The following is a 24,578-nucleotide window of genomic DNA, read 5'->3' as shown; positions in this document are numbered from 1 at the left end:
GCCAGTGAGAAAGCAGGCATGATATAAATTAGCCAGAACTCCAATTCAGAGTTTACTCTTCCAGTTGTAGGGTAAAATATATGCCAGGTTCTTGGCATCAACTTCTGGCCATGCTTGGGTCTGATAACCCTCCTCCCTTCCCAAGCCTTGTCTGACATCCGCTGCTGTAGCTTCCCACAGGGTAAGGAGGCTGTCTGAGCCGGACCATAGAAACAATGTCACAGACTATAAAGCTGTGGGTGCTGCCAAAGGCATGTTTTCTATAGTTCTGACAGAAGATGAAGATATTTCATGTCTTCTTATCTAATGAAATATCTGACTTGAAAATACCTTAGTTGATAGTTCATGGAAATCTGTCTCCTGTCTTGGAAGAGGCCATTATTTGGGCAGCTGTTATTCATAAGTGTTTATACTTTGTCCTTTGCTGCTGTTTTCTAGGGCTGTCTGCTTTGATCTTTAACTTCTGGATGTTTTCTCCATGTTGTAGCAGAGGTGGACTGGGCCTGACGACCTGCTTTTCTCCATGTAGCCTTGCTACAACAATTAGCCTCCCAGAAGGCTACAACAGCCTCCCAAAAACTCTCCTCAATAAGTCACCTCTGCTGTTGTCTCCTGCATGCTCCCCCACCACTTATTCACTTCTGCTGACTTGCACTTCCTTTTCTACCATGTTTTGTGAAGATCAAACACATACCTTTTGTTGCATTTATTTGAGGGACCATTATGAATAATGTTTGAAGGAAAGTAAGCAGACAGGAAATCGAAAATGAGTGTGGTAGCAAATTTTAAAGAGCATGAAGAGTTCTCTTGGAAACTGTCTACAAGAACCTCATCTAGGCCAGCTCTGAAAGGGCACCCAGGCTGGCAGTCTCAGTCTTAGGGGTTGAGGAATCATTGGTAGCCAGCAGCCATCTGGGCGGTTTTGTCCTGAAGAGGCTGTCAGATCCAGGGCCTGAGGCAGGGATTTCTGGGTAAGAAATTTTGCCACAGATGAAACTACTGGTGGCCCATCTCTTGTGCCAGTTCACTGGCTGCTGTGGAATGGGGTTCCTTTGTGCAGCCTGGACCGAGGTCAGATAGAAGCTAGGTTCTTCAGCCCCAACAGCATGGCCCCTGTCTCCTCTGTTTCCTCCCCCTACCTCATGTTTTCTTGCTGCTTTTCAAAATGGAAAGGTTCTGCAAAGAGGGAAAGTCCCTTGGCATTCTGAATATTGATGTGCTCAGCAGAACTGTTTGGCATCCTGTTTGTATATAGCAGTTTTAATTCACTCTCTAATAGGTCATTTGGCCTTACCAGCAGAGTCTTAAACTTGATAATCCTTACATCAGCAGTGAACCTCAGGCCAAACCTCCAAAAGTGCAACCCTGGGTGATTATTTGAAGGAGGTTTTTAAACCTTCATTTCCTGCCAGGTGCTGGTGGCTCACACCTTGTAATCCTAGCTACTCAGGAAGCTGAGATCTGAGGTTCTTGGTTCAAAGCCAGCAGAGGCAGAAAAGTCTGTGAGACTCTTATCTCCAATAAACCACTCAGAAAACCAGAAGTAGTGCTGTGGCTCAACTGGTAGAATGCTAGCTTTGAGCTGAAGATCTCAGGGACAGCACCCAGGCCCCAAGTTCTAGCCCCACAACTGACAAAAACAAAAACGAAAAAAGAAAAAAAAAAAGAAAAAACCACCTTCATTTCCCAGCTTCTGTGTTGCCTCCCTAAGTCAGGCGGGTACCATTCCTTATGCTCACAGTAGCCAAGACAGGCAGAATGACCTGAGGAAGTAAGTTCCTGTTTCTCTTCTGCACAAGGAGTGCCATCTCACTAGGGGAGACAGGGCTCTACTCTGGGGACAGATGGCACTTTGGAACTGTTTTAATGGCTTCACATGAAGGAATCTTAGGCTTGAAGTATTGAAGTATTGCAGCTGTTCCATGAAACACACACAGCCTTTTGCTGCTTCCTGTAGAGCAAGCAACAATGATAAGCACCACTCCTTCCCAGTCTGGCCTTGGCCTTGCTCCTTGGATCTGAAGTATCCCATGCATTCTATTCAAGTACATTATGTCCTTTTTAAAAAACTGGCTGTTATTAGCTATTAATAGGACTCTCACACCACTGATCACTACAGGTAGAGGTTTCATAGTAAAAGTGACATCTTAGAGTTAGGGCTGTATTTGGAGATGATGCTAGGATGATAACTCCCTCTGAGCATGTTGTCTTCTATTCTGAAGGAGCTGTTCCTATATTAGTCTTTAAAAGGTCATACAGTTCCATATGACCAGACTGTGGAGACTAAGAGCTGTTAAGAGTTCCTAATAAACCGTCTCATTCTTTTAAGCATCTGTTTCTTGGATTCAGGAGTTATGCATTAGAGATTGTACTCAGTAAGTAACAGTAATAATCAAAGCTTGCTCTAGCTTGGGTTTAGAATGCTCCAGAGGCCCATTTGTTAAAGGCTCAGTCTCTAGCCTGTAGTGCTGTTGAGAGGTAGTAGAACCTTTAGCAGGTGAGACCTACTTTGAGGAAGTTGGGTCATTTGGAACATGCCCTTAAAGGGGATATTGGGATCCTGATTCCTATTATCTCTCTACATTCCTGGCTGCCATATAGTGAACCATATACTACCACTGTACTGTGCTGTGTTGACAGAGACCCAAAGCAGTGGTCAAATGACCATGGACTAAAACCTCTGAAACTATGAGCCAAAATAACCCTTTCTTTTCTTTTCAGTTGATTCCTTCAGGTATTTTTGTAAGAGCAATGGAAAGCTAACCCAAAGCTCAGAATTACTTCCTATACAACATTTATCTGGCTGTAAATAGAGAACATTTTTGTAAAGATACTGTCCTTGTTTAAAAATGGAGGAATTAAAGGGGAAAATGGCTATATAGTTATTGATAGGACAGCATTAACTCTCATTATTAATGAAAAATAACTATTTTACAATACGATGCCTCTTAAGTTTCCTTTATTTTTCCTCAATCATTTTTTTTTTTTGCCAGTCCTGGGGCTTAAACTCAGTCAGGTCTTGGACACTGTCCCTGAGCTTCTTTTGACCAAGGCTAGCACTCTAGCACTTGAGCCACAGCGCCACTTCCAACTTTTTCTATTTATGTGATACTGAGGAGTTGAACCCAGGGCTTCATGCATGCTAGGCAAACAGTCTACCACTAAGCCACATTCCCAGCCAAGATAGTCTTTCATGGTGTGCCCCTTAGTTTTTTTAGTTAGGCCCATCTCCTAAAGTTTATAGAACCTCCCAAAATAGCACTGCCAGCCAGAAACCAAGCCTTTAACATGTAAGGCTATAGAGGACATTTTTTTCTTTTTTGTCAGTCGTGAGGTCGAACTCAGTGCCTGGGTGCTGTGCCTGAGCTCTTTTGCTCAAGCCTAGTGCTCTACAACTTTGAGCCACAGCTCTACTTCTGGTTTTCTGGTATTTAACTGAAGATAAGAGTTTCATGGACTTTCCTGCCTGGGCTGGCTTTGAACTGTGATCCTTAGATCTCAGCCTCCTGAGTAGCTAGGATTATAGGCATGAACTACCAGTACCCAGCTTGTAGAGAACTTTTCTTATTCAAGACATAGCAGTCTCTAAAACACCTGAATACTTCTTTAATTATACATGTATAGCCTAAGGATGGAACTTCTTCCCCACTTGGCATTCTTTGGCACAGATTTACTATTCCAGTTGAGAGACATATATCCACCGCCTTGTGGTCCAGGCCTTCTACTGGCCAGTGTTATAGATCTGGTCCCAGAAACTGTTAACTCTGTTTAACAATGTCAGTGTTGCTAGCACACAGCACATTGCTTTAGTGCTGTGTCTGTTTCTTATCTTTTAGGTGGGAATAATAGTGCTTAGCTCTGGTTCACATCACGGCAATTTTTTGAAGGGCTAATGAGCTAGGTTTTGTAAGACACTTTTAGATCCTTAGATGAAAGGTGTTATTTAATCACAGCAAGACTTTGTACTGGGGGTGCCTTCCCAAAGAACTCAAAGTGTTTGTCAGACTCTCATTCATCTTACCATCCTTGGTATGGAGGTAGGTGGTTAAATGTTATGATTAAGTATAAAATAGTGTTATTACTGTTACTTTTATCTGTAAACAGGGTAATTGTGCAAAGTATAAGTTGGTAAAACAGATTATGAAAGAAAAACACTGGAAAAACTTCAAAGTAGCATTGATTTACTATTCCTGTTTTCCCTACTTTGGATTTCAGAAATCTGTTTGCATATGTGAAAACAATAGACTGCACCTTTTCTAAGGGACTGGGATCCAATGTGTCCTTCAAATACTTGCATTAATCAAACTTGTTAGTCATACTTGTTTTCAGTTGCAACAAATACTTAATTCACATAGAATGATTAAGAATGAATGAGTGAAGAGTGAATGATGTGTTATAAAGGAAATTACATGCTTTTATTGTTAATCTTTTTATTTTATTCATTCATTTATTTTGGTGCTGGGGATCAAGCCCACAGCCTTTACATGGTAGGCAGGTACTTCACCACTGAACTCAATTTTGAATCTTCATTTTGGACTTTAAAATTTCCTTTTTTTTCCTTTTGAAGTTATGTTGGGACAGAAGATAGCTTCTTGAGGCCACCCACCCTGAGAAGTTGATTTTTTTTTTTTTGCCAGTCCTGGGCCTTGGACTCAGGGCCTGAGCACTGTCTCTGGCTTCTTTTTGCTCAAGGCTAGCACTCTGCCACTTGAGCCACAGCGCCCCTTCTGGCCGTTTTCTATATATGTGGTGCTGGGGAATTGAACCCAGGGCTTCATGTATATAAGGCAAGCACTCTTGCCACTAGGCCATATCCTCAGCCCCCTGAGAAGTAGATTTTGAGGGATCTTTGGAATTGGAGGTGAGGTGTGGCTCAAGTGGTAGAGCACCAGCGGTGAGGAAAAAAGTCTAGCAAGAAGATCAAGGCCCTGAGTTCAAGCCCTAGTGCTAGTAGGTCTCCCCTCTCTACCCTCCAAAAGAAAACCCCACAAGGATCTTTAAGGAGGGTGACCACTATTTTGTCTAAGACTGAAGAAAGAGAATGAGCCCTCCTTTGGAAATCAAGGGTGAGACCTGGCCTCTTACAGTTTGAGGTTCATTGTGCTGTTGGTGATTGGCCTTTCATTTGGCTTTGTAGCTTGAAGTCACAGTTATAAGAAGGCTCCTCTATACAGTCCTCCCCTCTCCTGTATGAGATTTGCCTTCTCACCTTAGCAGCCTTTTGGCCTTTGGTGTCTTGGTGGTTTCTGATCTTGATGGTTGTTATCACCAGGCATGGGGAAGGGCGTTGAAGGTCTGAAGTGAGCACAGGGAAGAATGAGCAAAATAGCACCTAAATCTTACTCTTTGTTTTCTTTCTGTATATGTACTGCATTGCCAGAAATCAGTAATTCCCCCTATGATCTCCCTAGGAAGCAACCATGTACACGGTGAGAACATTACCCCTTGTAGAGCATGGAACAGGGAACCCCCTGGTTGATTTTATCTTGCAAGTTTTTGTCAGGGAAGCCTATAGTTTTTTTTTGGTGGTGTTGTTTTGTTTTTTTGCCATTCCTGGGCCTTGGACTCAGGGCTTGAGCACTGTCCCTGGCTTCTTTTTGCTCAAGGCTAGCACTCTGCCACTTGAGTCACAGCGCCACTTCTGGCCATTTTCTGTATATGTGGTGCTGGGGAATCAAACCCAGGGCTTCATGTATACGAGGTAAGCGCTCTTGCCACTAGGCTATATCCCCAGCCCCTAGAGTTTTAACCTTTCATCTTGCTGGTCCTCAGCTCTGTTAGGAAAACATGATGGTAGGAAAAGTTTAATTTTCTAATATTAAAATTTCCCAGTAAAACAGCTGTGTGCATTGCTGCTTTCAAATATCATTCTTAGATACTGTATTTTCATCTTAAACTGTCCAAAGTAGTCATTGTTATAGACTAGGGATATCACAAATACTGATAGTCTTAACTCCTATTTTTAGTTCCTTACCAAATATTTGTGGTCCTGGTAGAGCTGTTCATTGTTATGTTCCTTTACAGTAGGTTTAAAAAAAAATAACAAAAAAAAATAGCTTCCATTACAGCAGAACTTGTGAGGCTATGTCAGAAAAAAAAAATGTTTTCAGAAGAAAATGGTTTAAGGTTTCAAAACCCCTAGGGGAACTGTTATAAAACTACAGAGTAGAGGAAAAATTCAGCCTGCCTTAAAGACTCTTTTGAATGTATTTTTTTTCCAGTTAGAGCTATTATTTTCTAAACAATAGAGCATTTTACTCTTCATGCACTTCAAGAACAGCCATGTCCTTTTAAAAAAAAACAACAAAACTTTTGGGGCTGGGATTATGGCCTAGTGGTAGAGTGCTTGCCTCATATACATGAGGCCCTGGGTTCAATTCCACAGCACCACATATACAGAAAATGGCCAGAAATGGCGCTATGACTCAAGTGGCAGAGTGCTAGCCTTGAGCAAAAAGAAGCCAGGGACAGTGCTCAGGCACTGAGTCCAAGCCCCAGGACTGGCAAACAAAACAAAACAAAAACCTTTTAGTTTAAGTTTTTCCCTCTCATTCAGGTACCCAACTAAATGGAGCAATTTAGTTGATTTGTGCTCATTTTGTGCTTGAGAATTAAATTCAAATCTTGCAGCTAGTTAGAGCCACCTAACCCTGAAACCAGGTCTAGTGAGAGAAGGAGCATATGTTAGTCCATGTTTGGGAGCTGAGCACAGCTCCTCATTGTGCTTAGTGGAGCCAGTTTAAGGTAAGCTGACCTCATACGGGGCAGTGGAGAACAGAGATTCTCTAGGCACACTGGTCGGGTGGTTCTCAAGTCTCCACATTACTTGGCAAGAGAGGAAAGACTTCTTTTCTCTTTTTAAAATTTTTTATTTCTCTATTTTAAAAGATATTGGGGGCTGGGAATATGGTCTAGTGGTAAGAGTGCTTGCCTTGTTTACATGAAGCCCTGGGTTCAATTCCCCAGCACCACATATATAGAAAATGGCCAGAAGTGGCACTGTGACTCAAGTGGCAGAGTGCTAGCCTTGAGCAAAAAGAAAGGGACAGTGCTCAGGCCCTGAGTCCAAGGCCCAGGACTGGCTTAAAAAAAAAAAAAAAAAGATTTTGGCATTACAAAGATTATGTACAGAGGGGATACAATTACATAAGTCAGGTAAAGAGTACATTTCTTTTTGGACAGTGTCACCCCCTTTCCTCATCATCTAGGTTCTGTCACCAAGTTTTGGCTCCAAATTGAGACCTTTATCTGTCTTAGAATTGTGGAACCAAAACCATGGTACCCATTGAATAGAAAAGCAGACTTTTATTCTGGGCCAAGAAAAGGAGAAATGGTAGATAAACTCACAAGTCACTCAGTGAGTCAGGAGGTTATACATACAGGGCACAAAAATTGAGGCCAACAGGGTTGGGAATGCCTAGCATGCACAAGGCCCTGGGTTCGATTTCTCAGCACCACATAAACATAAAAAAGCCAAAAAGCCAGAAGTGGGCTGTGTTTCAAGAGGTAGAGTGCTAGCTTTGAGCAAAAGGAAGCCAAGAACAGTGCTTGGGCCCTGAGTCCAAGCCCCAGGACTTGCCAAAAAACAAACAAACAAAAAACAACAACAAGAATTGAGGCCAACAGACTAATAAAGGGAAGGAATATTCATTTTTTTGTAATGGGCAGACATTTTTCAGGAAATTAAGTGATTCATTCCTTCTCTTTCCCTCTTTCTCCTCTTCCTCCTTCCTTCTCTTTTTAAGACAGGCTTTAGCCTCCCAATTACTGGGATTACAGGCATGTACCACATGCCAGGCATTTTTCACTCCTTTTAAGATTTGTCCTGTGGCTGGGGATATGGCCTAGTGGCAAGAGTGCTTGCCTCATATACATGAGGTCCTGGGTTCGATTCCCCAGCACCACATATACAGAAAACGGCCAGAAGTGGTGCTGTGGCTCAAGTGGCAGAGTGCTAGCCTTGAGCAAGAAGAATCCAGGGACAGTGCTCAGGCCCTGAGTCCAAGCCCCAGGACTGGCCAAAAAAAAAAAAAAAAAAGATTTGTCCTGTGGAAGTCATGGCAGTTGTCAACTGTAATGGTTGTGTGTCATTGAACATGCAGACGAATTATAACGAAATTAGAGGTTGTCTGACATCACTTGACAGCAATAATAGATCCAGCCTATTTCTGCCTGCTTACCTGAGGAGGGGCTGTGGCTTTCAGGCATCCTGTTCTCAAAGATCAACAGAAGTAGGATGAAGCAGGAATTCAGCTAGAAGAAGTAGGCTGCAGGAGATTAAAAAAGGTAACAGTCCAAGGCTGAGGCTCAGTAACAAAAGACAGATTTCTAGGAGAGAAACATTCCAGGGTAAGTGTTACATGACACAGAGACTTCAGAAATGAAGGCTCAGTGAAATGTAAGCTTACATTTTTTATTTTTGGAGTGTTTTTTTCTTCTTCTTAGGTTTGATGAAGGGTGGACAGTCATGAAGACATATAGTTGAGTACTAAAGGGTATGATCTTATGGGAATAAACTGGAGAGAACTTAGTAGAGTAGTAAAGCCAGTTTCTCTCTCCTTTTCTGAAAGACTGCTGAAATAAACCAAGAGTAGTCAGATTAATAGGAAAAAACTAATACAAGTTTACTGATGTGCACTGAACAAAATATGAAACGAAACAAAATATGAAACTCCAGGAGAACTGGAGAACCTTTTGGAGAAAAACCACATCTGGACCCTTCCCCGCGCAGGGAAGGTATGAGGAAGGAGTCTCTCTGGCAGCCCCTCAGCTTCCTTCAGAAGAATAACTGAAAGGTCTGTTTGGGCCTAGACAACTTTTCACCATTTCTCTCTAGTGATGTGATGAGATTCTTAGGGAAGAGGTTTAAAGACAGGGAGCTTCAGAGCCTGCCCCCGGGCTTCAGGGGAGGAACCAAGGTATAGCCAGAGAGGCCCTCCACCTTCAGCTCAAAGTTCTCAGCATTCCAAAGCACTGGACTTTGAATGTGGCCTTCTGAGCCCCAGCATTCACAAGGCCTATTTGTTCAGGCCCTTCTCTATATTGTCCTTTGCAGATAAAGATATTCTTTTCCTCCAGGTGTGAGAGTGCACCTCTCCAGTGAGGAATAAGGACCTGCTCCAGGTTGAGAGGGTAGTGGAAGGCACAGGAGCCCTGCCTGCTCCTGCCTCTCCCATAGATGTCACAGTGTGAACCCCAGTCAACTTGCCGTGTACCTTTTGGGCAAGTTACTTCAGCCTTCCCCACTGTAAGCTCAGCTATAAAAAGAGGATTCATAATGGCATCTGTTTCTTGGGGTTGTGAGGGTAGAGCTGATGGTCACAGTGCACCTCAACATAATGCCTAGCTTAGTAAATGTTCACTCCTGCAGTCTTTGTTAGTGCTGTTGTCAGTACAAATGTATTTTTATGGTTTACCTTGATCATCTCATATATAACAGGATTGGCAGCAGATCACTTTGTTTAAAAAATATCCTACAAATGAGAGTTCATAAAAATTTAAATTTAAATTGATATGGTGAGCACCCTCCTAAACAAAGTCCTAAACAAAAACAAGGGAAAACCAGAGGAAAATATATTTGTAATTTGTAACAAAGGATTCATTTCCCTCAACTTTTTTTTTTAAAAAAAGCAGAAGCCTGTAAAGCTTTTTATGATGATGTATTTCTCACAGTGCTATGTATTTTGTGTCCATTGCATATTCTCAGCATTCAGAAAGATCAAGTTGGAGACAGGCTTAGGTCATACGCTGACTGCTAGAAATATAACCATAGTGTATAAAGAGACCTGAATTTTATTTCCCTCTCAGAAATGCCCTGTGGCACCTTCCTGTAATCCCTTAACTCTCATTTTCCCTGCTTCCTTCCCAAGCAGAAAGTTGCTGAGTCTTCTCCATGGTTATTCCTGGTGTTTCACCTCTCCTGCCTTCCTTCCCCATGCTGCTGTTTCAGTGGAGACATGCACCATCTCTCTCAAGACAGAGCCACTCCCATGGCCTCCTTGCTTCTCTCTTGTTTCCTTCCTCAGTGCAGCATACTGCATCAGGCCAGTCTCCTCAAAATAAGCTTTCCATCAACCTGCTCTGAGGCCATCAGTGGTTTCCCACCAGCTAGGATGAACTGATCATTTGTGAACACAACCTTCAGAGCTCCTTTCAATCTGTGTCTTCCTTCTTGTGATTTCTTTGCTGCTTCTTTTCAGCACCCCACCAAACATCTAAACTATCTGTACAGCTCTTACCACCATGAGCATGTCTGTCACATCTCCCCCTGCAATGTTCCCCACTCCACTCACCTTGAGGCCCATCTCAGTTCTGGTCTCTTCCAGGTGGCTTTCCTAGGTACTCAACCTTCATAAGCCATTGTTTACTTCTTGCTACATTTATTGAATGCCTGTACCTCGTTGCACACTTAACCCTTGCTTTGTATTTCCTTTTTCTTTCTTGGCAGTACAGTGGTTCAAACATGGGACCTTGTGCTACTGTACCACTTGAGTCACACTGAAGCCCCTTCCCTTCTATCCCTCCCTCCCTCCTTTCCTTCCTTCTTTCCTTCCTTCCTATCCTTCCTTCCTTCCTTCCTTCCTTCCTTCCTTCCTTCCTTCTACTTCCTTCTTTCCTTCCTTTTTCTTTGAGACAAAGTCTTGCCGTATGGAGATTGTTATACTTCATACACCCAAGTGCCAAGATTTACAGTGTGCCACCATGCCTAGGTCTAGGTGAAGTAGAGCATATATATAGAAAAGTACAAAGATCAATGGAGTAAAGCACTCAGTGACTTTTCATAGGAAGATCATACCCATACCACCAGCATTCTTTCCTTCTGATACACACTCTGATTCCCTACTGCCTGGAAGACAGGTCTTGTCATGTGTTCTGCATGAAAATGTGTAAAACCAACACACAGTGATACTCCACATCAGGAACTAGAGCTAAGAAAGGAATCTAGGCTTTGACAAGTAAGAACTAGCTAGAAACTTGAAGGAATACATGAATTTCCACTGCTGATTACAAATTTTTTCTTGACAACTAGTTAGAATTCAGATATGTTTTCCAATCCCAGCTTGATTAGGCATACTATTTCAGTAAGTCCTACCCAGGATTCCTTGACAGTAACTTATGCATTAGATCTTTAAATCCAGTCTAGACAAGTACATGTTGTCCTTTTTCTTTTTTCAGACATACAGATATACACAGACATTTACAGCATTAGTTTTAGTTGGCATTTTGCCTGACAAATATTTACTGATCACATGCCAACTGCAAGATACTGTTAGGGCAGGCAGTGAGGCTCAGATCCCCATTCTACAGCATTTAGACTGATGAGTCACTAGAAATAGCCATGGAACTAACAGAAAGGCCTCACACTAAAAATATAACAACTATACAATAAAATAATGGAAAAAATGGTTTCTAAATCCTCTGCTACACGATCATCACAAACACTCAGAGAACAAGGGCCAAAAGATGGGAAAGACTGCAATGAAGACAAGTAGATAAGCACTGCACGAGGGAGGCCTGCAGGAGATGCCATGTAATCAGAGAGTAGGAAGATGGTTGCACATGAAGGTAAAATGAGTGAAAGGCTGTGGAGAGCAGGGCTACTTTAAAACATCACTAGAAATTCTTAATTCCTGGTAGCATGTTATAGTTTACAAGGTGCTTTGACTCTTTGTCTTGTTGGATCTTTTCCCATTAAGATCTTATACCCACTGTGAGGCTGGTATAGTGAGTCGAGTCATCATGAGTACCAGATAGTATCTTGGAATCTGTCTTTAGTGCTGCCTGTGCTGGCCTTGGTGTGGAGGATGAAATTTTAGTTTTAGTATTCCCTCCCTCCTCCCTCCCCCCTCCCTCCCCCTCCCCCTTCCCCCTTCTCTCTGTCTGTCTGTCTGTCTGTCTGTCTCTGTCTCTGTCTCTGTCTCTGTCTCTGTCTCTCTCTCTCTCTCTCTCTCTCTCTCTCTCGTCCAAGGCCTGGGCACAGGATGTTTCCAGCTCCTCACTGTGGAGCTTTTTTGCTCAAGGCTCGTACTCTACCACTTGAGTCACAGTCCTTTTCCACTCTGTTTGGTGATTAACTGGAGATGAGTCAGACAGATTTTCCTACCCGGGCTGGCTTTGAACCACTATCCTCAGATTTCAACCTCCAGAGTAGCTAGGATTACAGGTGTCGGCCACCAGTGCCTGGCTTCAGTCTTCTCTTAATGTTTCCAGATACTGCTTAGAAATTGTATCCAGCTAGCTTACTTAATTATAATTTCCTTTCAACCCGAATGAATGAAACAAGAATGAATTCTGAAGCAAGAGCCTCTCTCCTTGGCACAGCATGCTATCCAGAGATCCGCATAAAGCAAAGTGGAGTTATAGGGCAATGGCATCTCCATTGCTTGGAACTGTGAGTGCACAGAGAAGGTAGAGAACCCATAGGCTGCCAGACTTTTTTTTTAAAAGTAACTTGCTGAAAGTGTTAGGAGCTCTGCTTTGCTTTGCTTTGTCTCTACTTAATACCTCATCTTGGTTCTATCTTTTTTTGTACCTAGGAAGCTTCAGTTTGTAAAGCTATAAATCTGCCAGGCTCGTTGATGTGGCCTTCACTTCAAATTAATGTTCAGCAAAAGGATTAGCCGCTAACCATTTCAGGCTGGATTCTTTACAGAAAAGAGTGGATATGGTTTGAACAGGCTGTTTAAGCCAGGAAGAGAAGTTAATTGTGTAAATCACTGCAGTGAGAGCTAGTCACTTTCCTGAAAGACAAGACAGTGCCACACCAAACCTCCAAATAGACCTTAGGGGTCAAGTTGATGTCATATTGAAGAATCAATATTTACTGGGTTTTGTAAAGTTAGCCTTTAATGAACCTCAAGCATTTTTCTAGGCCATTAATTGTTAGAAGAGGAAAGACTCAGTGAGTGGCCAAAAGTTCATGGGTACAATATAAAAAATAAATGAAGAGACAGTCAGGTGCCAGCATGTGTAAGTCCCACCCTTAAGTTTCACCCCAGAATTCTTGAGTTGTGTGGGAAGAGAGGGAGAAGGGAAAAGAGCAGGAGAAGGAAGAAGAGAGTGAGTTTTCTTGAGAGTCTTACTGATTTGGGTGGGGAGTGGGAGGGGCAAGTCAATCATGGGGCTTGAACTCAGGGCTCAGGGTGCTATTCCTGAGCTTTTTTGCTCCAGACTAGTACTCTACCCCTTTGAGCCACAGTGCTTCTTCTGGTTTTCTGGTGGTTAATTGGAGATAAGAATCCCATAGACTTTCCTGCCCAAGCTGGCTTTGAACAGAGATCCTCAGCTCTCAGCCTCCCAAGTAGCTAAGATTCTAGGCATGAGTCACTGGCACCTGGTATGATTTTCTTAAGAAAGAGAAATTCCTGCTTCCTATACTCTGACATCCAGGTGATATGCTTTCATTTTCCTGGGATAAATTCTGATGTCCTTTAGGATTCTGCCTTGTTAGTGTACTAATCACAAGGTCAGGCTTCCCTCCCTTCACATACTTGAAAGCTTTTTATAAAGGAGGAGTGGGGGGGAAGGACATGTACCTGAGCACAAAAGCTTGGGTCCTGCCTAGTGCAGGGTTTTTTTTTTAAATTTAATTTATTTATTAATGGAACACAATTTTTTTTGACAGGGTGTTGTGCAAAAAGGGTACAGTTACATAGTAGGGGAGTGCGTACATTTCTTGTGATATCTTACGCCCTGTTTTTCTATCACTTCTCTAGGTCAGGTAGACATATATACCATATACAATGTATCAAGAACATATACAGTAGCCATGTGGCCAAGCCCAAGAAAATTCGCCTAGGGCTTTAAATGCAATGTCGATATTAGACAATATGTCGACAGTAGTCTTATATGAACGTACATACATAGCTTTTGAGCTATTGTATTCCACTGAGAGGTCGATTTTTGACCTTTATATGTTGAGTAATTGTTTGGTTTTAGTTACATACTGTTGGGTCGCTGCCCCAATCCTGTGGGGAATACTATTTGACAAGCAGTTTTTGGTTTCACAGACTTGGTCTCTACTGTCTCTCCGTCTCCCTTTGTTAACAGTCATATATCAGGGAGATCATGCCCCTTTGTTTTCTGTGTTCTAGGCTTGTCTCGCTCAACATTATTTGTTCAAGTTCTGACCATTTCCCTGCGAATAACATTATTTCACCATTCCTAATCGCTATGTAGTATTCCATTGTGTATAGGTACCATATTTTCTGGATCCATTCATCTGTGGAGGGGCATCTGGGTTGTTTCCATATTTTGGCTATTGTGAATTGTGCCGCGATAAACATGGAAGTACAAATGTCTTTTTGATATCTGGGATTTGCTGTTTAGGATAGATGCCTAGGAGTGGTATGGCTGGGTCATAGGGTAGGTCTATATTGAGCTTTTTGAGAAACCTCCATATTGTTCTCAGTAGTGCAGGGTTTTGATAAGCACTATCATTTATACCTGTTTCCTTAACTGAGTATAAGTCTTCCTCCAGTTTTGTGTGTCTTAAGTGCTTGTATCGTTCACTGGATTGTCCAAATCATTCGTGGGTCTAGAGCCTCATTTTGTATTTATGGTAGTCATTGCTACCTACTAAATGTTGTTTACCAAGGTAAAAGAATGTGTTATATTGTTTTATCCTGGCTGTAACAAAATAGGATGCTAATGAGTGTGTTATGGTCAATAACTGAAAGTCAGAGGCACTTGGCAGTTCTTCTTGATCATATCTGCTTAGAAGATACATTTTGACTTTGACTTTCCAGACCTTTGGCCCTATTGCATTTTGTCAGGGAGACTTTTTAGAATTCATCAGAGGGAAGAACTGGCTGTTCTTTTCTCACTCCACCCTCATCCTTCCTCTCCAGCTTCATTATTCAGAATGAATACGGAGAAGAAAAAAAAATATGAAAAGTTTGTTGGAACTGCTGTGGTTTGGTGTTTTTACAAGAGTGTTTAATATTTCCATCTGTTGTTTTCAGTAGATATTTATCAAGGGCTTTTCATTCTTCCATTTCAGTTGTTTGAGAACTTCTACTTTGGTTCCCTAAAGCTCAATTCCATTCACATCTCTCAGAGGTTCACAGTAGACAGCTTTGGGAACTATGCCTCCTGTGGACAAATTGACTTCTCCTGAGGCAGATCTTAAGAAGCGCTGGAAATCCTCACAAGGTACTGAAGAAGAATGTTTACTTTTCTTGCCTACAGGTGCATTGTGGGAAACTTGGATGCTGCTTTCCCAAGCCTCCCACCCCCACCCTCCCCGGGCCATCCAGAGGCACCACCTTTCCGTCCAGTGCATGGTGCCTTTGGCTTGTTCTATTTCCCCTTCAGTTATTTTTTAATTGTAAGATACATATAGCATGAAATTTATTGTCTTAACTATTTTTAAGTATAAATTTGATGTTATTTAACACATGAGCAATGTCAGTCATCACCACCATCCATCTCCATGACCTTTTTATCTTGTAAAACATGAAAATCTGCACTTTAACAGTAACTCCTATATCCCTACTCTGCAGGTCCACTCTGTTTATGATGTGACCAGTCTGAATTTTTCCCAAAACTGGAAGCATACTGTAGTCTCTTGGTGACTGACCTATTTCACTTAGCATAATGTTCTTGGAGCTCACCTACACAGCATCATGTGGCAGAACTTGCTTCCCTTTTTTCTTTTTTTTTTTTTTTTGTCAGTCATGGGGCTTGAACTCAGGACCTGGGCACTGTCCTTGAGCTCTTTCACTCAAGACTAGTGCTTTACCACTTTGAGCCACAGTGCTACTTCCTTTTTTTGAGTAGTCAATTGGAGATAAGAGTCTTACAGGGCAGGGACTTTTCTGCCTGGGTTGGCTTTGAACCCCGGTCCTCAGATCTGAGCTTCTTGAGTAGCCAAGATTACAGGAGTAAGCCACTGGCACCTGGCTGGTTTCCTTCCTTAAAGATGAATAATATTCTTAGTATATGTACATACTACATTTTGTTTATCCATTCGACCACGGTGGACACTTGGGTGGCTTCTACCTCTCACTGTTGTACTGCTGTAAACACAGGAGTGCAGACATGTCTTTCAGATCCTGTTTTAAGTTCCTTTCCTACCAAGAATTTATCCTTAACAAAATAACAAGAATAAGCCGGTCACTGGTCTCTCATGCCTAGCTATTCAGAAGGCTGAGATCTGAGGATCGCAGTTCAAAGCCAGCCCTAGCAGAGGTCCATGACACTTCAATTAACCACCAGAAAACTGGAAGTAACACTGTGGCTTGAAGTGGTAGAATACTACTGGCCTTGAACAAAAAGAGCTCAGTGTTCAGGCCTTGAGTTTAAGCCCCATGACTGACAATAAATAAGTAAAAGATAACAGTAACAGTTACTTTGCTTGATCTGTCCATGTTCTTCTTAAACTATTTGCTGAGTTCTTGTTCCTCCACCCCACCCCACTTGTGCTGCCCGTGCCCCCAGGCTGTGGTATTACAGCTCTACTCTCTCTCTACTTCTCAGGGCAGCAGCAGAGGAACCGGTGATGGCTGCAGCGGGACTGTGTGGAGTTCCCTTGAAGCCTGTCCACAGCCCACAGTGCTCACTTGGGCAGAGAGAGGGGAGGGGTGCTCCCAGCATGCCTGTGACCTCCGGCCTTCAGTTCTCCAGGCGCTCTGCTGGGGTGCCCTGCCTCTGCCTGCTCTTCCCCTTATTTGCTCTCATTTCTTCATTCCTTAGTCTCCTCTTCACTTTTAGTTTGTGTTCTTTTTATACCCGAACGGTTAGGATGGCTACAAAGACTGTCTTAATGCTCAAAGGTTTCTGTAGGACTCAATAGATCTTTCCTAAATAAATGAATCTCCAAAGTAACTATGTTTCCTGTTTTTATTGCTACACATTTCTAGTTTGAACATGGAAGGGGGAGGGGAGACAACACGCCATTGCTTCTGCAAAGGCACAGCTGTGTCATTCACAGGTGACCTCAATGTCAGTTTTCTCCCCAAGGCCTCCACCCTGCTGGTGCAGTTCTCTTTTGACTTAGGACACAGCTCATCTCGAGTTGTGAGATGATGTGTGGGGATGAGTGCTCCTGGGGTGCACCAAGCTGTGATGAGAGCACACAGTTCAGGGCCCTTGCTTATCCTGCCCTGCCTTTCCCTGGGGCTTCTCACCGGCTCTGGGGAGGTCCTGGCCAGGAGTGAAGATGGCTGCTTTGAGTACCAGAAATCTGTCACTCATGCTTATAGGAATTTAAATTTTTTTATTGTTATTACAAAGCTGATGTATATCAGGTTATAGTTACATAAGTCAGTTAAAGAGCACATTTCTTTTTGGACAGTGTTGTCTCTTTACTCACTCTAGCTTTTCTCTCTTACTCTACACATACGTTGCATAGTTCATTTTCAGCATAGTGTCCAGTGAGTGCCATTGCTTCACTTGTTTACCCTTTGTCCTCTGTGCCTCCCTTTACACTCCCAATGCAGGCATTTTTAGTTAGTTTTTTTTTGTTTGTTTTGTTTTTTGTTTTTATTGGTCCTGAGGCTTAAACCCTGGGCCCGGATGCCGTCCTGGCTTCTTTTGCTCAAGGCTAGCACTCTACCATGTGAGCCACAGCACCACTTCTGGATTTTTCTGAATAGTTTATTGGAGAAAAGTGTCTCACAGACATTCCTTCCCAGAATGGCTTTGAACCTCAATCCTCAGATCTCAGCTTCCTGAGTAGCTAGGATTATAGTCATAAGCCACCAGCACCCAGCTCAATACTCCTTTTTAAAGGACTTTTGTCTCTAGAAAATGTAACATTAAGCCAGGCCAGTGGCTCAAGCCTGTAATCCTAGCTACTCAGGAAGCTGAGATCTGAGGATCATGGTTCAAAGCCAGCTTGGGCAGGAAAATCTGTGAGACTCTTATCTCCAATAAACTACTCAGAAAAAGCTGGAAGTGTTGCTGTGGCTCACGTGGTAGAGTGCTAGCCTTGAGTACAGAGAAGCTCAGGGACAGAGTCCAGGCCCTTAGTTCAAGCCCCAAGATTGGCCAAAAAAATAATTAAGAAAAGGAAAATGTAACATTTATCAAATACTAAATTCTTACTAGAACTGGAAATTCTAGTATTTAGAACCCAAAAGTTACTACTCCCTATGCATATAAGCATATTTAAGGTGATTGTGTAAGGCATTTACCTTTTCCACTCTCAAGAACATTTTACAGAGACTATGTGACTTGTGCGTGTATATTTTTGTGTTTACTAGGATTTTGAAAATTGGTAGATATTAGTAAAATTGTAATCTTTCAAATTTTCTTTCTGTAACTGTAGATAAATATAGGGTATGTAGACAAATGCTGAAGAAAATACAGTTTTAGCCAGGTACTAGTAGCTCACTCCTTTAATCCTAGCTACTCAGGAGGCTGAGATCTGAGGATCAGGTTCAAAGCTAGCTTGGGCAAGAAAGTCCATAAGACTCTTATCTCCAGTTAACCACCAGAAAACTGGTAAGAGTGCTACCCTTGAGTGAAAAAGCCCAGGGACTTAGGCACTGAGTTCAAGCCCCAAGACCTATAGATTTTAAAAAAGAAAAAATATAGTTTTAACTAATGTTATAGTAGGGCTCATAATGAATTATTTCAAGTAAACTTAGGAAAAAACAGTACAAAGTATCCTTTTCTTGTTTCTGTTTTTCCAATTCTGAGACTTAAATCTAAGGCCTCCCTTAAGGGAAAAAAACACTTGACCACAGAGTTCCACCCCCCAACCCCCACACACACCCAAGAAGTACTTTCTGATGGTGACCTAAAATAATTTTTTTTTTTTTAATATTTAAGGTCCTGCAGCTAGAAATGTAGCTAAGTGGTAAGGACTTGTTAAGCCTGAGGCCTGGAATTCCATCCCTACTCTCTCTCTCTCTCTCTCTCTCTCTCTCTCTCTCACACACACACACACACACACACACACACACACACACCATCATCAAAAAAAGAATCACTTCTCTTAACAGGTTGTAATAGGGTTAATATTAGAGGATTTGTACTGTCTTTCTCTTTATTCTCTCTCTCTCTCTCTCTCTCTCTCTCTCTCTCTCTCTCTCTCTCTCTCTCTCTCTCTCTCTCTCTCTCTCTCGGCTTGAACTCTGGGCCTGGGCACTTTCCCTGAGCTGCAGCAGGGCTATCGCTCTACCTCTTGAGCCACAGCACCACTTCTGGTTTCCTGCCTGGGCTGGCTTTGAACCTCAATCCTCAGATCTCAGCCTCCTGAGAAGCTAGGATTACAGGCATGATCACCAGCACGTGGCTCTGTATGGTGTTTCTAATCAATCTTGATGTTACTACTTTACAATTCTACCCCAAAATTGTTCTTTGTACCTGACTTATCCAGACTGCTTGGGAGGCACTATCTTCACTCTTACTTCCTGTAAGGAAAAGTGAGGAAAATCACTATACCACACCACAGTTTGCATCACTCACTATACAGGCAACTTATTGTAGAAAATAATTTGGATGCCAGGGCACTGAAAGTTACTCGCAAGTAAACTCTACCCATGGTAGGCCTATTATAAATGTTACTGTTTGTTTTATTTTGAGATAGGACCACAATGTAGCTTAGGGTAACCTGAACTGCTGTGTAGACCAGGCTGGCCTTGAGCTCTCCATCTTCCTACCTCAGCCTCCCAAGTGCTAGAATTACAGGAGTGTATAACCACACTTTGCTAGAATGATTATAATGAGTGAATCAAGCATCCGTTGATACAGAATTGAATTGTTTTGCTTTTGCCCTATGTTCTTTTACCTGGAGCTAAAGGGAACTTCATAGCACCAGAGATGTATTGAGGCAACAGAACACTTTTCAGGTGTATCCTATCCTACCTTGATACTACAGGAGAATGATGTCAGAGCCCATACCTGCTAGGAGTGAGGAACCTGGCTGTTGTTATTTATTAATGGTTTGGTGATAGAGGGCTTGCCGCATGGGTGGAAGGCCCTGAGTTCCATTGCCAACACCACCAGAACCAAGTTCCCTTTGTGCATATGCCTGTATTCCCAGCTTTCCCAGCTACATGGGAGGTTGATTCAGGAGGATCTCTTGAACCTAGGATTTCCTGGCCTGCCCAGGAAACAGAGATTCCCATCTCAACAACATTTACTTTGTAAAAAGTCAGCAAGCTATAAACATTTATATTTTGTGTATTTGTTGGTGTGTGCGAGATGCCCCTAATTTTTAAATGGTTTTTAAACCACTTAGGATTTGACACACTCAGTGTCCCTGAATTCTTGGGCAGTGGGGTGGTCACTACTAGTATTTCACAGAACCCTGTGTTGTTAGGTAAGGAACTCTTAAGAAGAAGATCCCAGAGAGCCTTTTAGAGAGGGATCCATGAAGTCCAGCCATTTTTATTAAAATGCTAAGGCAATATTTGACTTTTCTGCTCTTTCAGAAACTATGGGAATGTGACATGGTAACATTGCTGATAGTTACTGTATCAGTATAAGTGTTTCTGTTGTAAGAAGTTAAATATGTGTGTTTTCAGACATGAACTCCATTTGCCCTCAGTTCCTCTACTGTGCTCTTAAGAGCTATTTTCATTTTATACTTGCTGCTATAGATCAAATTATGTCTCTCCTAAATTCCTGAGTTGGAGTCCTAACCCTAGAATCCTCAATGTGACTAAATTTGGAGAGAGGGCTTTAAAGAGGTGATTGAGTCAAAATGAAGCCATTAGAGAAGTCTCTAATCCAATCCAATTGGAGTCCTTCCTTAGAAGAGGAAATGGCACAAAAAGACACAGAGGAAGGACTGCACGAGGATGCCAGAAGGGCCATCTACAGTCAAGGACAGTAGCCTGGGAGAGACCAACTGTGCTACTACTTTGATCTTGAACTTTTCCCTCTGGAACAGAACATTCATTTCAGCTATTGCAGTGACTTAGTCTGAGATACTCCCTATGACAGCCTAAGCAAATAAGTGAGTCTACCTGCCGTAGTGCTGAAGCTAGTATGAAAACTTGCCTCTCTTCCATTAGCCAGACATTGAAGAGACTTGTAAACATGTAAATTGGGCTGGGTGCTGGTGGCTCACACCTATGATCCTAGCCACTCAGAAGGCCGAGATCTGAGGATCGCAGCTTGAAACCAGCCTGGAAAATAAAAGTCCCCATGAAAAATTTACCTCCAATTAACTACTCAAAAAAACAGAAGTGGAGCTGTAGCTCAAAGAGGTAGAGTGCTAGCCTTGAGTAAAAGAGATTAGGGCCCTGAGTTCAGGCCCCATAACTGACACCCCCCCCCAAAAGAAAACAAACCCACCCCCACAAGACCAAAAAAAATTTAATTGGCAGTAAAAACTACCAATTTTTTTAAACTATTTTTTTTGGAGAATACAGTTGCTTATTATAAACTATTATGAGAAAAATACTTTTCAAATATCTTAAAACTCTTCATTTTCCAGCACACTAAATATCAATGTACATCCCACTTCACATAAACAAAAGTTCTTTGTCATGCTCCATTTTTTAGTGTGAGGTTCATGAAGGCAGTTTGAGACCTGTACCAAGCTCTATTTCTTTCTGAATGGGATCCTGTTAGACATGATAGCTATCATATTGCTGTCATTGCTATCTGCTCATCAGCCTATGGTGCCACTAGGAGGTAATAAGAGAACTGTATTCTTATGGAAGGAAGTTAAAGTCATTGGGTGGCAGAATTTTTTAAGGAAATGCTGGAGCCCCAACTCCTTGATTTTCTGCTACTCCTACCATGATGTGCTGTAAAGCAACAGGGCCAAGTGACCAAGGACTCCACTGGAACCAAAACAAACTTTGTCTTTTTTTTTTTTTTTTTTGCCCATCCTAGGGCTTGAACTCAGGGCCTGAGCACTGTCCCTGGCTTCTTTTTGCTCAAGGCTAGCACTCTACCATGTGAGCCACAGTGTCACTTCTGACCTTTTCTATATATGTGGTGCTGAGGAATTGAACATATGGCTTCACATATACAAGGCAAGCATTCTTGCCACTAGGCCATATTCCCAGCCCCAAAATTACATCATACCAGGCTCATGCTTGTAATCCTAGCTACTAAGGAGCCTGAAATCTGAGGATTGTGGTTCGAAGCCAGAAAACTTCATGAGACTCTTACCTCCAGTCAACCAGAAAAGCAGGGAGTGGAGGTGTGGCTCAAGCAGTAGGATGCTAACCTTTAGTGGAAAAAAACCAAGTGAGAGCATAAGGCCCTGTGTTCCAACCTCAGTACCAGCACACACAAAGTTATGTCAAGCGAGGGAAGGGGTGACATTGTCCAGAAAAAAGAAATGTACTCTTTACCTGACATGCAACTGTAACCCTTCTGTACATCAACTTTATAATAACAATTTTAAAATGTTAAAAAAATTTAAAGTCTTCAGAAAATAAAAATTATACAGTGTAAAAAAGTTATGTCAGGTATTTTGTTATAATACATAAAACTAACACAATTTTGGGGGGAGAGGGGTACTAATAATCAAACCCAGGACCTTGCTCCTGTTAGGCAATTGGTCCACCACTGGCCTACGTCCCCTCCCCCATATCCCCTTCTCAATCAGTAATAGGTAGATCTCAATTGTTTCAATAGAGAGAGAGCTACATCATTTTTCTTTGTGTCCTTATGGACACTTCTAGTTTTGTTTGATATAAAGTCTTGCTATGTTGCCCAAATTTCCTAGGCTCAAGTAAGCTCGCCTCCTGCCTCATCCTCCCAAGTGTTGGGACTACAAGTGTGCAACCCGTTGTAGATACAGTTTTAAATGTAATTGCTTCAGAGGCAGCCAGTTGTTATATGGCTTTTGTCTTTTCCATGCCTACTGGCATGGAATTTTGTTTCTAGATTTGCCTATAATGTACAGTTCTCAAGTAAACATACCTTTGGAACATTTTCTTTTTGTGCTTGAGTCATGTAGAAATGGGTTAAGTAGTTTTTAAGTTGTAGTTAGACTGGGGATCCTTATTAAAAACTAAGATTCGTCTCTATTTTGTATTGCTAAATATTAAATGCAAATAAAAGTTCATAAAATATATGTACCACTTAACAAATACACTCAGCATCTGCACATGTTTGAAGGAGTTCTTCATGGTTTGAAAAGGGCTTGCTTGCCAATAATTCTCTCAGAAATAAGAAAAAAATTCTCTACAGTTATTGGCCATTTTGTACAATTCCTAGACCTATCATTTGAAATATAGACTGTCCCCTCTAAGTAGCTCTCCCTTTGGCTTAGCTAGCAGTCCTGGGCTGCAGAGGGCTAATATTGACCCAGTGAGGGCACTGAAGAGGTTAGTCCCCCTGAAGGAGCTGCCCAGCAGTGTGGAAAATGCTCTGACCTCAGGTCTGAAGACAGCTGTGGTGGCACTGATGGGTATCTTGTCAGTGCCTTTACAAACTCATTATGGGGCAGCTTAGGAAACTCTCGAAGACCAGGGGGCTTGAAGAGTCTGGAAGCAGGGGGCAATGGTATCTAGAATCTGTCTCTTCAGTAGTTAACTTTGCTAGAAAATTAGGGTTGAGATGGTAGGAAAAGGTGTCAGATTTTGGTAAAGCTTCAGAACTATGAGATCATAGCTTTCTCTTTCCAACCTGAGGGAAGAACTGACATTTCTTTTAATGCTCACTATGCCCAGGCACTTAGGTCATTTTGCAGACATTTTATCAGATGGGTGGCGTCATCATTAAAGATAGAGAGTGGGGTTCTCCTACCTCCCTTGCAGTCTGTATGACAGCAAACAGTTCTCCACTTTGCCACTGTGCCACCCAGACAGGAATGGGGAGGGCTCTCCACCTATTGAAATAAAGACATCAGCAGCCAGGGCCTCCTGCCATGCTACCACCAAATCCAACAGCAGAGGAAACAAGAAAACACGGAAGGGAACCATTGTTTTCTATTTTCCCAAGGGGACCCCAGGCCAAACCACTGAGACATTCAGAGTTCCCAGGCAGGCCAAATTCAGAGTGATTGTGAACCTTGTCACTTGTGTGTATGTGGTTTTTTTTCGTACTGATTAAGATCATGTTTTTCATTGCCTTTGATTTTTTTTCTTTAAGATTGCAGCAGCCAAGTCTTTTGTAGAAACACAATCTAGGACTTGGGTCCCAAAAGTTTGTTGTTTTCTCCCGACAGATTATCTGTTTCCTCTTCAATTTATTTGTAATAGAAACCTCACCCCACTTCTGCCTTGATGCTGTCACAGTTTACCCTCCAACCTTCCCAGCTAGAATGACAACGTATTTCTACAGGCAATGGCAAGGGGCTGTTGTAACAAAAGCGGAAACACTTCCAATAACACCACCCCCCCTCCACACCTAACCCTCTCCCCCAGTGTCTGTTCAAAATCCATGTGAAGTCAAAACCATGAGCAAATGTGCCTTTTCCAGATTTGCAGCTTCAAGGCAGATGAAATGACCAGGCATTATAACCTTTTAGGGTTGTCCTAGGAAGAGCCAACAAAAGGGGTGACAGCCCCTAAACGGCTGCTTGGGGAGGAGGACATCTGCCTCTGTTCCACCAGCCATTCAGTGCTCAGGCCTTGCCTTGAAAAGAGCATGCGGGGCTGGGGCGCAATAGTTCGGAGGCAGCCAGTTGTTATATGGCTTTTGTCTTAAGGAAGCCA

General features: G+C 42.4%; 1 protein-coding gene across 3 annotated transcripts in view; it reads left to right on the top strand.

Moving 5' to 3' along the window:
* The window catches only part of Ascc1 (activating signal cointegrator 1 complex subunit 1), a 102,994-nt gene extending 86,167 nt beyond the window's left edge, over positions 1-16,827 (top strand). For all 3 annotated transcript variants that reach the window (XM_048338978.1, XM_048338979.1, XM_048338977.1), the window contains exons 10-11: positions 15,002-15,153; positions 16,480-16,827. In XM_048338978.1, the coding sequence (XP_048194935.1) occupies positions 15,002-15,118 (117 nt within the window). In that variant the 3' untranslated portion in view covers positions 15,119-15,153; positions 16,480-16,827. The remainder of the gene's footprint in view (positions 1-15,001; positions 15,154-16,479) is intronic.
* Positions 16,828-24,578: the final 7,751 nt, after the last annotated feature.

The sequence above is a fragment of the Perognathus longimembris genome, chromosome 2, assembly GCF_023159225.1.
Source record: "Perognathus longimembris pacificus isolate PPM17 chromosome 2, ASM2315922v1, whole genome shotgun sequence".
Lineage (NCBI taxonomy): Eukaryota > Metazoa > Chordata > Mammalia > Rodentia > Heteromyidae > Perognathus > Perognathus longimembris.
The sequence above is the reverse complement of the archived record's forward strand: the minus strand, read 5'-3'. Positions and strand labels throughout refer to the sequence as shown.